This window comes from Cucurbita pepo, chromosome LG03 (assembly GCF_002806865.2).
Source record: "Cucurbita pepo subsp. pepo cultivar mu-cu-16 chromosome LG03, ASM280686v2, whole genome shotgun sequence".
NCBI lineage: Eukaryota > Viridiplantae > Streptophyta > Magnoliopsida > Cucurbitales > Cucurbitaceae > Cucurbita > Cucurbita pepo.
In genome coordinates, this window is record NC_036640.1 from 5263601 (window position 1) to 5278003 (window position 14403).

The following is a 14403-nucleotide window of genomic DNA, read 5'->3' on the forward strand; positions in this document are numbered from 1 at the left end:
TTCATTTTTAGAATAATTAAAAAAAATACTCATAAACTATTTTCGATGCTAGGTCTGTTCAGTTGATCTTGTCGGAGAAATTCGGTCTCGATCTCTCCCTTGCTCATTCTCTCTCTGTATTTTCTTCTTTTTTTCATGCTGGTGACGTTCTATCTCGAACATAAATTAATTTAAAATGAATTTTGATGGAATGAAAACAATGTTTAAAGAACGTTGATAGAGGTATTAAATCTAAATTTGAAAGTTTAATCGATAAATTTAGAATTTAATTTGTATCTTTATATAAAATAAAGATTGATTTTAATCTTAAAATTCAAATGAGAATTTATGGGAATAAGTAAATAAATTGAAATGTAAAATATCATCGATCAAAATTCAAATTTTTTAGGAAAAAAAAAAAAAAGAAAAAAAAAGCTAATGGGCCAAATCCGGCCCACGAATTTGGAGAAGGAAATAGAGGGCGGGAGGGAAAGAGAAAGAAACTCTCAAATCTGGAGGTGGAAGTTTGAAGCAGATAAACCCTCGATTACAATCCCAACAATCGAACCAGTTCGCCATGATTTGGAGGAGTTTAGCTTCCACCTCTAACCTCCTTGCTAAATCCTTCGGTTCGGCGAATGGAGCGACGGCGACGAGGGATTTTCGGCGCGCTTACAGCTTGATTCCGATGGTCATTGAACACACATCAAGAGGAGAAAGAGCCTACGATATCTTCTCTCGTCTTCTCAAGGAGCGGATAATTTGCATCAATGGTCCAATTTCTGATGATACTTCTCATGTTGTCGTTGCTCAGCTTCTCTTTCTTGAGTCTGAGAACCCCTCGAAGCCCATCAATATGTACCTCAACTCCCCCGGCGGCGCCGTCACTGCTGGTATAATACAAAGATTTATGTTACTAATTCAACCACTTCATTGTTTTGTTCATTGTCGTAACTTCTACTAGTTTCTGGACTTGTCGTTTCTGACTTTGAGAATGTTGTTAAGCCCATGAACAAATGATTAGATTGGGTTAAGGTTGATTTATCGTGATATTGAAGTGGGAGATTATCACTAAATAGTCTATAGGTTTAATCTTTTGGGTTTTGGGTTTTGGGTTTAGTGGTGCTCAATTTATAGTTTTACTGATTCGAATTATATGCTTCCCAATTTGATGTTTGTTGACAAGAAAACTATAGGTTTTCAAATTATTACAGTTCACTAGTTATGAAATTTGGCTGATCTCACGCTGGAACTCTACTTCCTTCCCCCCAATGATGTTAATTTCCAATGTTTGTTACTCCAATAGGCTTCAAATTGATTTTATGTTCCGAACTTATTGCAATTGCTAAGAAGATTCGAGGCTTTCACCTTTGATAGCATCACCAATATTTGTCATGTATTTACAGGGCTTGCTATATATGATACTATGCAGTATATAAGGTCGCCCATCAACACCATCTGTTTGGGTCAGGCTGCCTCGATGGCTTCTCTTCTTCTAGCTGCTGGTGCCAAGGGTGAGAGACGATCGCTTCCTAATGCAACTATCATGGTTCACCAGCCTTCTGGTGGATATAGTGGGCAAGCGAAGGATATGTCAATTCACACGAAACAGATTGTTCGGGTTTGGGATGCACTAAATGAGCTGTACTCCAAGCATACGTCACAGTCAGTAGAGATTATTCAAAAGTATATGGACAGGGATTATTTTATGACCCCAGAAGAGGCCAAGGAGTTTGGCATAATCGATGAGGTGATTGATCAAAGGCCAATAGCCCTGGTGACCGATGCAGTTGGTAATGAAGGCAAAGATAAAGGCTCGAGTTAAGAATTCGAGGTAGGATCTTGATGTAAAAGCATGACACTTTCAAGTTCCTTACTGACTTTTGATAGATTTATCCGAAAGTTAATTTTATCTTCCTGGATCTGATGGGAATAATTATTTTTTCCTAGCTAAATGTCCCTTTGGCTGTTTGGACCTGTATTGTTATTTTGTGTATCCAGCATTGATATGTGTATTGACAGCTTTTATTAACACTAAATAGAGAAAAGCTTGAAATTTAATAAAATTTCAGAATTTGCTCGTATATTAGATATTTTTACTCTATCCATTTTATATCTCATTCTTCTAGATCACTGATATAGAGTATCATGAGGCAAGTGGATCACGATCTGCACTTTTGAGAAGTTATAGGGATAGGGTCCACTATATGACGTGGGAAATGGAACTATGTAAACTTTTCATCATGTCATGTGCTGCATAATTCATCCAAAAGCACTTGAGGGTTCTTAGAAGATGCTTACGACTGTGTGGCACAATTTTATCGAACGTATCAGACTTTGGAGAATTTGTACTTCAGTCCAGGTACACATACTTCTTTGCAATGCGATTAGAACTCGCCGACTTTGATTAAGATTTCTTTGTGCTATGATATGCTCATTTGTATGGATTCTTCCATACCAATGTTTTATGATTTTATCACATATGGAGTATCTGTATGTTTCTTCAGCATGGTGTTAATCCTTTGCTGCTTGTTTCATTATTTAATGCAGTTGTCCTATGTTTTAACGTTCATTTCAAGCTTTAGTTTTGCATTACGTTTTTGGTTATGGAGTGAATTAGTGTTTGCTTCATACTCATGGTTTTGGTTCTTAGTGAACCCACATTTGTTAGATACGGAGGACTTTCCTTTCCTTCAAGCTTTTCTTTCATAGTACTTGTTGATTAAAGAGATTTGTATAGCCTTTATAGATAGTTGTTAAGCTGTGAATATTCTATTATAATGTATACATATATATTTGATCAGAAGGTATTTAGCTTCACTTTTTAGCAATTTTTGTAAATTGATAGTGTATCTGGGAGTGTTGTATGGCTTTAGGAGGCAAGGGACCAACTAACAAGGTAAAGGGTCTCCTAAATTCATGGCCACCACTCTACCTAGAGTACTTATTTCTTATGTGTTTTAATCGGTATTCGGTTATATGATTAGTCCAAATGTGCATAAGTTAGATATATATTCTTGCAAGCTAATTTTGAAACTTTGCTCTTTGTTATAAAAATTCTTTTATTATTTCAAAAGTTTTCAGATCTTTTGTTCTAAAACTACTTTCGGATCCAAAATTATGAAATGAAACATGTGTTGTAGTGACTTGGAACAATGAGGTGGTGTTCAAATTTCAATTTTTTTTTATAAGTCATTGTCATTTCAGATCCTAATAGAAAATATTTTTAGAAGAGGCAAACTTTGTAGGTAATTTATTTATTTGTTTTTGTGATTTAGCCTTTGATATATACATATATACATACATACATACATGCATACATATATACATACATACATACATACATACATACATGCATATATATATATATATATATATATATATATATATATAAAGCCCTTCTTAGTTACTAGCTTAACTACCATTTAGAACATTTGGTTTCATTCTCAATCCTTCATCAGTTGTTGGTAGTTTTGTTATGGAGCCTTAACGCAAAAGATTGATTCTTTGAAACATTATGGCTCTTAGGCTGAGTTTTAGGTTGTGTCGATGGATTAATTATCAACTTAGACTTCGACTTGGCTTCACTAATTGTAAGCAAAAATAAAATTCTACCATCATCTTAAGAAAATTTGATCTTAAATCAAATTATGGCACTAGAGTTGATCTCAAACCAAGAAAATTTGGTACATTCATGATTAAAGCTTGTGTGAATTTAAATAAAAAATAAATATAGATTTGCATAGAACTAAAATTTTTAATTTAATAACTTCACTCAACGCTCCAAACATCTCTTTAATATCTCTTCAATTTTTTGATATCGTCTTGTTTACATGTAATTTTTTGATATCGTCTTGTTTACGTGTAAGATCTATCATGTCTCGTCTCAAAATATAAATAAAATGTTGAAAATATGGATTTATTGGATTTTTAAAATGAAGGTTCTTCGCTGGTCCCTTGTACTTGAGTACATTCCCTTGTACTTGAGTACATTTTCCCCTTCTATTGAGCTGTAGAAATAGGATTTCGGTGCTAAAAAGTATCCTTTTTTGATTCTGTCCTCTAGCTTAAACTTGCCCAAGACAGAAGCATGTCCATTTATTAGTTAGCATAATAAGAAAAAGGGACCTCGTAACTAGAGATATAAGGCACAAAACAAAGACAAGCAATAACTAATAAGCAAAAACAAGCCAACAATTCTTATTTTCATTTTGATTCTACCAGTTGGTGATATCAATATTTTTAAATTAGTTTTTTTTTCACTTTATTTTCATGCGCATTCAAACCAATTTGGGAACATTTTTATTATACTCAAAAGACAAATACATTTGATTGTTGAAGTAATTCTTAAAGCATTCAATCCCATATGGTAACTATGATATGAAAATGAAGTGAAAAACGCATAAATTTGAAAAACAAAAGCGTATCTAACAACTATACATTAAAAAGAATACACCCCAACTTTGTTGTACCGAAAAAAAATAATTTGGAAAGTAAGGACCGATTCATCATGTGAATATGCAAAACAAGTTTCTATGAGAAACGACTCTGAACACATCAAACGAAGAGCATCAAAACTTTGAAAATTCAACAATAAATATGAGAAAGTTTCAGCTAAATAGTATCGTTAGGACATGTAGAGCTAATTCATGAACAAAACAGAGTAATGCTGCAAAATCTCCATAACTGATCTTACGAAAAAGAAATGACAAAAGATAAAAACTGATGAAGGGTCTAGAAAAGAGAAGTTCCCTTCCCCTTCTTGTCTCCACCGATTTCGAAGTGCTTGCATCTCTGCATTTGACAAATTAGAACTGTGATGAGGGAAAGGCACAAAATTCTGATAACAACTAACAATTAGGGTTTCCTTACTTGGGCTTGCATATTTTCTAAAATAGCTAACAATTACTTCAAACATAGTTCTCGACGATCATATAAAAATTGAAGCACCCAGTACCCAATTGATTTTGAGGGAATGGTGAGTTCGGGAATGGAGAAAACAAATCAACCACCAGGGTAAAGGGATATTCAGAAGCCTAGAATCAACGGCCTCACAAGCATATTTACTTAATGGGAATGAATTGACTATTTGGGACCAAGAGAAAATGTAACCATCTAAGCCCACCGCAAGCCGATATTGTTCTCTTTGGACTTTTCCTTTTGGGCTTCCCCTCAAGGTTTTTAAACTTGGACTTTCCCTTTTGGGCTTCCCCTCAAAGTTTTTAAAACTTGGACTTTCCCTTTTGGGCTTCCCCTCAAAGTTTTTAAAACGCACTTACTAGAGAGAGATTTCCACACCCTTATAAAGAATGCTTCGTTCTCCCCTCCAACCGATGTGGAATCTCACAAAGGACATCCTACATCTACTTAATAAAGAGAGGACAGAGGCAAACAAAAACTGTGTATCCCCCCTCTTATGATGCTAACCACTATATGCTTGAATGTTTTTTTTTCAGAAAATGCATTAGATTAATAAGATACTCAATAAAGAGAGGCCATAAACAAAAAATGATGAAATACTTCGCATTCTAACCTTGATAGCGTGCTGGGATACGTGTTTGCAACCTTGGCATTGCAGTCTCAACACAATCTTCTTGGTAGTTTTTGCCTTTGATATTCATAAATTTCACTTCAGTTCTAATCTCAATGGCATTGCGGACAAAGAGAAAGTAAGAATTTAACTAGACGTGAGAAAATTAACCAACCTTCTTGTGAAACACAGGCTTGGTCTGACCTCCATATCCTGATTGTTTGCGATCGTACCGACGCTTTCCCTGTGCAGCAAGACTATCCTTCCCCTTCTTATATTGTGTGACCTTGTGCAAGGTGTGCTTCTTGCACTCCTTGCTCTTGCAATAAGTCTTCTTTGTCTTGGGAACGTTCACCTGTTTCCCATTACAATATCCACAATAAAATCTTAAATCATGACGCTACAAGCTGAAAAGATAAAAAAAGAAACAAATACTGCAAATCCACCACTGCATTTCAATTCCGTGATTTAAAATTCATTTGGAAGGGATTATCAATGATCATCTTATAATGAAAGATCCAGAATCGATAATTCACTCCAAGTGCAATGTTCACCTTTCTGAAAAATCCCTTCGTTTAAGCAATTTAGGAAGAAACATTCAAATCTCACTCAATACCAACGCCCTAAAAAGTTAAGTGACACCCCCTCCATTCTAAGATAAACTTTCAAAACGCAAGCAATCGCTACAACTTTGTATTTTTTCAATCACAGAGTTAATTGACGGCCAAATAAAACAGAATCGAACAAGGCATCAGAGACGTAGAACACAGAAGGAATGAAGAGAAGAAGTACAGAACCAACAAGAGAGATTCAAGATAATACATGAGTAGCTATTGTACTGAGAAACAAAGGTGAAGAAGAGTACCATGACGGCTGGACGTCGGCGAGGCCTGCTCGAAAACCCTAATTAATGGCAAATAGGAACCGAAGGCGGAACGAGAGCCATATATATGTTGAACTGGAGAAGAGAGCCAGGGGATCCCGTTCGCGTTTGTGGACTTGGGCCCAACCAAAGACATCCACGGCCCAATAAAATTTTACAAGTATTTAAATAAATAATTTTTTTATTAATTAAATTGTTGATTAATTTTTCTAAAATTTATTGTTAATCTAAAAAATAAAAAATAAAAAATAAAAATATAATGGAACATTATATTATATTATATTATATTTTTGCTTAGGTACCGTTCAAGAAGTATTTTATATGCTCGACCATAAACTCTAGGGACATGAAAGAAAAGTCTATCAGACCTTAAATGGTATTAGGTTGGGTAGAAAGTGAATTTTTTTAAAAAGAACCGACGATTGTTCGTGAATGTTTCTACAAAAAGACCCCTGACGAAAGCTCGAAAAAAAATGATTGCACGATATAACGCCATAAATATTCTAAAATTCTTAAATCAGATTCTCGTAAGAAAATCATAATTTGTCACGAGCTATCACATTTGTAGTAGTCTATCTGCAAGAGAATTTGATATCCACAAAAATAAATAAAAAAAATTTTCCGAGATTTAAGAGGTGGGAGACGGGGATAGGGACGGAAAATATATTTAGTCCAAAAATATTCTACATAAATGGAAAAGCGTGGGATAAAGATAGGTATCATACAAGTGATTGACGTGCATTACATCTCTTAAAGTCGAAAGTTTAAATAATTTTGGAAGCTATGGGCAAACGGTTGCCCGAGAGAAAGTAAATGAATAGAGCGAGCGACTGTCGAGGAGCAAAGACGGGGGTTTGGTGGCCTGCCCCTCTAATGGTAGCCAAGGTGAGACCTTCTTGGTAGGTTTCAACCCAACCAGCTACTTGACGCCTTTCGAACCATGCCCTCCATTCTTCTTCGACCTTCAAATTCATTCTCTTTATGCTATATCTAGTTGACGTTACCGGTATTCTTCCATCCGTGTCACCGCTGCATTCATTTTAACGAGTAGCTAAATATTTTTAACATATGTATCATCGACCAAAAAACGGATAGGTTGACGAAGATAGAGCAAAGATTACCTGTAAATCCAAATGCGGTATCGTGCTTGAAGTAACTTGTGAATGATGGGCAAGACAGAATTAGGAGAATCAATCCAATCTTCGATCACATTGCTACCACCAAAGTTTAGCGACGAAAATAAGTATTAACACTTATCAATCACGTCTAATGTTTTAATTTCGAACACATTCTAAAACATACCTGCACGGGGTATAAGGATAAGAAAGTTTGGTAACATTAGCATGGAGAGCCCTTTGAACATCCGCTCTATTGAAATACTTTTCTGCATAATTTGCCGTACATGGATCGTACCCTCTCGGTATCTTACTCCATAACTTCATTCAAAACCAAATTTAAGCGTCAAAACGAACATATAAATCATCAGATAAAACACTAACTACTATTCCAAAGGTTGATGATTCAACCCTTTTAAAATCTGTAGTTATTGAACTAAAAAAACCAGTTTGAAGAGTTTTTCGATGGATATGAAATCTTACGTATTTTGAGAAGGTTCGAGGAGCAGCACTGACGAGTCGAAACACCGAGTCCAAAGAAGAGGAGAGGCAGGTAGGAGCGTAGATGTTATAGATATCAATTTTGGAGTATGAAACAAGAAAATCTCTGTAGTAATTGAGGCAAGAAAGTGTTAGGTTTTCAATATCGACCGAGAAATTGCATTCTTTGAAGATGTTGGCATGGAGTTGATCTGATATTATGGCATGACTCCATGCATACTCCACCATTCCCATTGTGTCTGTTTCATCGTTAATGGCTGCATTTCCAATCTAAAAATAATAATAATAAATAAAAATCAGTCATATTTATTAATTATAATACTTAATTAAAGCCTAAAATCAGTCATATGAAGTTACCATTATGCCCTTGAGGTTGATAATCAAGTCTTTGCTAGAATTTTTGTTTCTCTCATGAATCAGCTCAGCAAGTTGGGGAGCATAATGTCCTTACAACCATAAATATGTCAATAATAAATTTTATATTACATAAATTTAAATTCTTGGAGATTTTAAAATCAAATGCTCGAGAATTGAATTCAGATTGTAGAGACAGAAAATCGGAAAAGAAAAATACCAGCATAGCTCTCTCCAGCTATATAGAAATCATGGAATTTGAAACTCGGGAACCTTTTGAACCAGCCAATAAGAAAGGTATAAGAATCTTCAGCTGTGACTTGATCACCGAGCTTATACAAATCTGATGATTTATTGGTATAAGAGAATCCCACTCCTACCGGTGCCTCCAAAAATAACATATTTGTAGCTATTCCCAAATAAATAAATAAATAATCCAAATTTTGCACTATAAATAATGGAAATTACGAATTTAAATTGAAAAAAAAAATAATTTTACCCTTATTCCAAGAGAACGGGTTGAGTTTTAGCTTCCCATTGCTCTGAACAAGGAAGGGGCCGAGTTCTTGAGCAGCTCCATAAGCTATGGAGGAGCAGCCTGGTCCTAGTAGATAAAACATTAATTATTTTTTAAAAAAATGAATATTAAATTATAAAAAAAAAAAGACTAACAAAATAAAAATAAAAACTAAATAAGAACCTCCATTGAGCCAGAGAACAAGGGGCTTAAGAGCGACGTCGTTTTGAGCTTCAAAGAACCAGTAAAACAGAGCCTTCTCTTCGCTCGGCCGGAGTTTGATATAGCCGGCGTAATGCCGGAACTCCACCGGGGGCTGGTCCGGCAAGTCGATGACTTCGTCGGCCTCTCGTCGCCGTGAATCTCCGTCGTCCAATTCCTCTCCGCCGATCTCCGACGAGAAAACCACCGCCGTTAAGAACAGTAAAGTGAAGAACAACGGCAACAAATTCCCGGAATGAGGCATCGGCGACGAACGGCAATAATTCTGGTCTCTCTGTTTGGAATTGTAGAGAGAGAAAAAGGAGAATGAATGTGGAGAGGGAAAAGTGGAGAATTATATTATTGAAAACAAGAACATTTTGGTTGCCAATGTCTTTAACTTTTTGAATTCATTGGAAAAGCTTTTTCAATTTAATCATTCTTTTTTGTTTAATTTTCATTTTAATTCTTCAACTTTTTTTAAATTTTCTCTTTTCATCACATGAATTATTCTTTTTTTTTTTTTTAAATAAAAAAATGGTAAAAAGCGATTATTTTTATGAAACTTTATAATTAAACCCTTAATTACAATTATTTTATAAGTTAAATGGGGAGTTTAATCAAATTGTGAAATTACTATAATGCCCCTGTAAAGTTCAAAAGTGATTCTTACTATTTTTCCTTTTAAAAAAATTCAATAATTTCCTTCCATTTTTTTTCTGGTTATTTTGGATAAAAATTATCATTAATTTATTTCAAAAATATCATTATAAGTATGTAATAACGTAAGTTCATAACTAGTAGATATTGTCCATTTTGGCCCGTTAGGTATCATCGTCAGCTTCACGATCTTAAGACATGTCTGTTAGGGAGAGAATTCCACACCCTTATAAGAAATGCTTCGTTCCCCTCTCCAACTGACGTGGGATCTCACAATTTACCCACTTGAGGGCCAGCATCGGGTGGCTATGATATCATTTGTAATAACTCAAATTCACTGCTAGTAGATATTGTCCGCTTTGACTCGTTACGTATCGCTGCTAGTCTCACAATTTTAAATTTTAGGTAACCATTGTCTTATTTAAAAATAACATAGTTATCGAACAGACTCACCACCCGACAATTTACGAGCGAGCGGTGGGCAAAGTGTTGGTAGAAAGGAAATGAGAGAAAAGGGAGAGGGATTGTTGAGGAGCAAAAACAGGGACTTGATGGCCTGCCCCTCTCACACTAGCCAAGGTGAGCCCTCCCTTGTAGGTCTCAACCCAACCAGCCACTTGATGCTTATGGTACCATGCCCTCCACTCTTCTTCTATTTCCAACCCCATCTTGTTTATGCTGTACCTCGTCGACGTTATCGGAACCCGTCCATCCGTGTCTCCGCTACAAAAATACGTAGAGCTCGTTCAAAATACCTTCAAATTTAAACACTTTACTCTTCTTCAAAACGGTTAGAAACTAAACATAAGCTACAAAAATCCTCGACTGGTTGGTCGAGCATTCAATTAGAATCCTCGACCCAAATGCACTTGGGTGGTAGCTCTCAGCTACATGGTCCAATCTTGTGATGCAACGTGTCACGATCATGTAAAAGGGATTAAGAATTAATTACCTGTAAACCCATATACGCAAGCCGACATTGAGGAGCTTGTGAATGATAGGCAACACCGAGTCCGTTGAATCTGTCCATTGCTTAATCACACCACTATGCACAAAAACGAACCAACATTCATACTCATACCGTTTCGAGTTTCGGGTTTTAAGTTTCGAACATGTATACTTACATACATGATCGTGATTCAAACGACATAAACAAGTATCGAGTAAGCGAGCTATTTATTAGGGAGAGATGGATTCATTGATTACGATGATTTTAATGGCAATGGCAGAAGAACACAGAAGGGAAAGCTCCAGTTCAATCACTCAACACATGCACTTATTCATTGCACATTCACTTTCACTTTCTTCCCCCACCCCCCACAATATTTAATGCTAACACCTAGTCCCACTCCTAAAATCAATATCTATCGGGTGTTTACGAGTATCAAACTTATAACTTCTTGATCGATATGAGTATCGTTTGATATAGTAATGAGTATGTAAACTAATACGAACATAATTTTCAAACTAAAATTTATGTTTAAGGAATAGAAATACCTGCAGGGAGTATAAGGATACGATAGTGCTGTAACGTTAGCATGAAGAGCCCTTTGAACGTCGTCTCTGTTGAAGAATTTTTTTGTATAACCTTCCGTACATGGATCGTAGCCCGATGGAAGTTTATGCCACAGCTCCTGCAACACAATACATATTTACTAGCAAATTTTGAAATAGAGGTAGGTATGCCTGTTGTTCATAAGATTCAATAATTCAATCAACCCAATTTATTAAATTGTTAGATTTTTTTTTATTTAAATTTTTGAAAAATTAAAAAATTGGTTCGGTTCGTGGGTTCACTTTTTTTATCCAATCAACCCAATCAACCCGAAATAGAGTTACAACTTAACACAACCCTACTCAACCTTTTAAAAAGATTAAAAAAAATGTAACGTTTGTAATAGATATTAGTAATGTTGTGAGATCCTACATCGGCTGGAGAGGAAAACGAATAATTCTTTATAAGCTTGTGGAAACCTCAGACTAGCATACTCGTTTTAAAATTTTGGAAGGGAAAACTGAAAGGGGAAGAACAATATTGGTGGATTTAGGCTGTTACAGATGCACTGTAACTCAACTAAAAGACAGAGAGTTGGGTTGGGAACTCTATTACCACTGTTCGAGTTGGTCCAAAAGATATTTCGGAAACACGTGAACAAAATAATTCAAAACGAAAAACAAAATAGTTACAAACTAACACATGCATCATATAATCAAACAAAACGAGCTCAGAAATATCGAAACAAGGTCATAATCTAGAGGAACTTACGTGTTTCGAAAAGATTCGAGGAGCACCACCGACAAAGCTCGAGAAAGTCGAAGAAGAAGAAGGAGAGAGGCAAATAGGAGCATAAATGCTATAAATATCAATATCAGAGTAAGCCAACAAGAAGGCTATGAGATGATCATCACAGTGGCCTGTTGCTGTTTGGTTAACAGACTCAGAGTTGGCTTCAGGTGCAAACTGGCAGTCATTAACTATACTATGGTAAAGTTTATCAGAAATAATCCCATGGCTCCATGCGTACTCAATCATTCCCTTCGAATCCGTCTCGTCGTTGATCGCAGCATTCCCGATCTATTTTCACCATCAATAACTCATCACGACACCACTTCGATCCATTTTAATTTCTAAATCAATAACTGAAGAAAAAAAACGTTACCATAAAGCCCTTGAGATTAATAAACATATCCTTCGAAGAATTCTGATTTCTCTTGTGAATCAGCTCAGCTAGCTGAGGAACATAGTGACCCGCGTAACTCTCTCCAGCTAGATAGAAATCATGGAGTTTGAAACTTGGGAATCTTTTGAACCAACCGATGAGAAAGGCGTAGGAATCTTCGGCCGTGACTTTATCACCGAGCTTATATAAATCCGATGATTTATTGGTATAGGAAAATCCGACTCCGACCGGCGCCTCCAAGAATATAATATTTGCAGCTGAATAATATTTTAATATATATATATATATCATATAATTTATTTATATTAATGAAAGTAATTTTTAAAAATTACCTTTGTTCCAAGAGAAATTATTGAGTTTTAATTGGCCATTGCTGTGAACAAGGAAGGGGCCCAGCTCTTGGGCAGCTCCGTAGGCTATGGATGAGCAGCCTGGCCCTGGTTTTATCAATTTAAATAAAATAAAAAATAAATTAAAAAAGGGAAGGTGGGCCCAGGGAGAGAAATGGAATTTCACAATTTGGAGTGGCCGTTAGTCGACGGTAGAAGGGAATATAATATTGTCTCTTCTTTCAATAAAGTTGGATTTTTGTATGAGAACACTGACTCTCTCTTTTACCAACACAAGTCCGTTACTTGACAGACTCGTGCGCACGTTTTCTTCCTTTTAGTCTCCAAGGGCATTTTCGTCATTTCTAATTCTTTTTAAATAAATTTGAGTTTATTATTGTTTAATTTATGGATTCTTTTTTTAAAAAGTAAAATAATAAATTGTTAGGGCAAACATACTTTATATATATATATATATATATATATAGGGAAAAATATGATGATTGCTATAATAAATTTAATTATTATTAAAATTAAAATGCTGAAAATTGATATTATATAATATTCCTATTATTTTTTTTATCGATTTTTAATTTAAATTAAGCAATATTTTTAATTTAAATCGGAATCGGAAATGAAAACGAACCTCCGTTGAGCCAAAGAGCGAGGGGTTTGCGAGCGACGTCGGTTTGGTTTTCGGCTTCGAAGAACCAATAGAACAATGCCTTTTCCTCATCTTCTCGCTCCGGACGGAGTTTGACGTAGCCGGAGTAGTGGCGGAAATTTACCGGTGGCTGCCCTGGCAAATCGGTGACTCTATCAGCTTCTCTCCGCCGCGCTTCCTCCGCCTCCAATTCCTCTAATCCTCCAATTTCTCTCCCTTCCGCCGCTGTCGCCGCCGTGAAGAGGAGGAGAATGAACAGAGAGGAAATTCGGAAAGGAGGCATCGGAGAGAAACAGAGAGAGATTGAGAATGGGGAGAGAAATGGCGAGTGGAAAACGCCTATTTGTAGGCGCAGTGCAGCAACCAAGATAGACACGACTCCATTTTTCCCTGCCTTTTTCCTTATTTATTTATTTATTTTTTAATAGAAACCAACCATCATTAATTAAAAAAAAAAAGAATATATATATATATATATATATATACACATACACACACATATGCACTGTGGAGCGTGTGAAGTAATAGTGAGATATTCATAAATGTAAAAAAAAAAAAAAAAAAAAAACCTCAAACTTGAGATAATTCATCTGATTTAAATATATATTTTCGATTCATAAAATATATACCCGATTTTCAAAATTTTAATTTAGTTCTTATAATTTGAGCTGAGCTGAGTTTCGATTTACCTAATTTAATTTTTATTAAACTTCATAAATTACCCGTAAAATAATATTATATCTATTGCCTACTCCATTATAAATCGTATAGCATGTTGATATGATAATGATAAAGTGGGTGGGACATAATGTAAATTTTGATTAAACCAAATGGACGAATAAAAATAATAGTGATCAAAACTCTGACTATGCGTGAGTGGTGTGTGTGTTTGAGTCCAATAATTAATCACATGGGTTTCTTGGTCCAAGACATACTCAATTTTAGTGACGACCTGACCACATACCAATATGCTTTTTTCTTTACTCTTT

The 14403-nt window shown here is 35.4% G+C and overlaps 3 protein-coding genes across 3 annotated transcripts; 1 reads left to right on the forward strand and 2 right to left on the reverse strand.

Moving 5' to 3' along the window:
* The first annotated feature begins 476 nt into the window (after positions 1 to 476).
* LOC111789704 (ATP-dependent Clp protease proteolytic subunit 2, mitochondrial-like) lies at positions 477 to 2065 on the forward strand. The gene is made up of 2 exons (XM_023670370.1): positions 477 to 872; positions 1386 to 2065. The coding sequence occupies exons 1-2, from the start codon at positions 557 to 559 to the stop codon at positions 1802 to 1804; spliced, it is 735 nt and encodes a 244-aa protein (XP_023526138.1). The 5' UTR covers positions 477 to 556; the 3' UTR covers positions 1805 to 2065.
* Positions 2066 to 4536: 2471 nt separating this feature from the next.
* On the reverse strand, positions 4537 to 6468 carry LOC111789939 (60S ribosomal protein L44). Its single transcript, XM_023670674.1, has 4 exons — positions 6375 to 6468; positions 5685 to 5864; positions 5513 to 5587; positions 4537 to 4773 (listed from the first exon to the last, which is right to left on the reverse strand). Exons 1-4 carry the CDS (start codon positions 6375 to 6377, stop codon positions 4714 to 4716), a joined length of 318 nt encoding a protein of 105 aa, XP_023526442.1. The 5' UTR covers positions 6378 to 6468; the 3' UTR covers positions 4537 to 4713.
* A 565-nt stretch (positions 6469 to 7033) lies between these two features.
* On the reverse strand, positions 7034 to 13750 carry LOC111791876. The gene is made up of 15 exons (XM_023673377.1): positions 13397 to 13750; positions 12754 to 12858; positions 12401 to 12678; positions 12007 to 12315; positions 11238 to 11374; positions 10693 to 10785; positions 10208 to 10463; positions 9063 to 9435; positions 8862 to 8966; positions 8583 to 8771; positions 8366 to 8454; positions 7991 to 8278; positions 7695 to 7828; positions 7514 to 7606; positions 7034 to 7421 (listed from the first exon to the last, which is right to left on the reverse strand). The coding sequence occupies exons 1-15, from the start codon at positions 13695 to 13697 to the stop codon at positions 7157 to 7159; spliced, it is 3015 nt and encodes a 1004-aa protein (XP_023529145.1). The 5' UTR covers positions 13698 to 13750; the 3' UTR covers positions 7034 to 7156.
* Positions 13751 to 14403: the final 653 nt, after the last annotated feature.

What these genes read in the sequence shown, in the direction of transcription:
- LOC111789704 (XM_023670370.1), top strand. Translation starts at nt 557, where the DNA reads ATGATTTGGAGGAGTTTAGCTTCCACCTCTAACCTCCTTGCTAAATCC. An exon ending in CGGCGGCGCCGTCACTGCTG is followed by an intron (nt 873 to 1,385) that starts GTATAATACAAA and finishes ATGTATTTACAG; the next exon opens with GGCTTGCTATATATGATACT.
- LOC111789939 (XM_023670674.1), bottom strand. An exon ending in AGCCTGTGTTTCACAAGAAG is followed by an intron (nt 5,588 to 5,684) that starts GTTGGTTAATTT and finishes TGAATATCAAAG; the next exon opens with GCAAAAACTACCAAGAAGAT. An exon ending in TATCCCAGCACGCTATCAAG is followed by an intron (nt 4,774 to 5,512) that starts GTTAGAATGCGA and finishes TGTCAAATGCAG; the next exon opens with AGATGCAAGCACTTCGAAAT.
- LOC111791876 (XM_023673377.1), bottom strand. Translation starts at nt 13,697, where the DNA reads ATGCCTCCTTTCCGAATTTCCTCTCTGTTCATTCTCCTCCTCTTCACG. An exon ending in TATCCTTATACTCCCTGCAG is followed by an intron (nt 10,786 to 11,237) that starts GTATTTCTATTC and finishes TTTTGTGCATAG; the next exon opens with TGGTGTGATTAAGCAATGGA. An exon ending in TATCCTTATACCCCGTGCAG is followed by an intron (nt 7,607 to 7,694) that starts GTATGTTTTAGA and finishes CTTTGGTGGTAG; the next exon opens with CAATGTGATCGAAGATTGGA.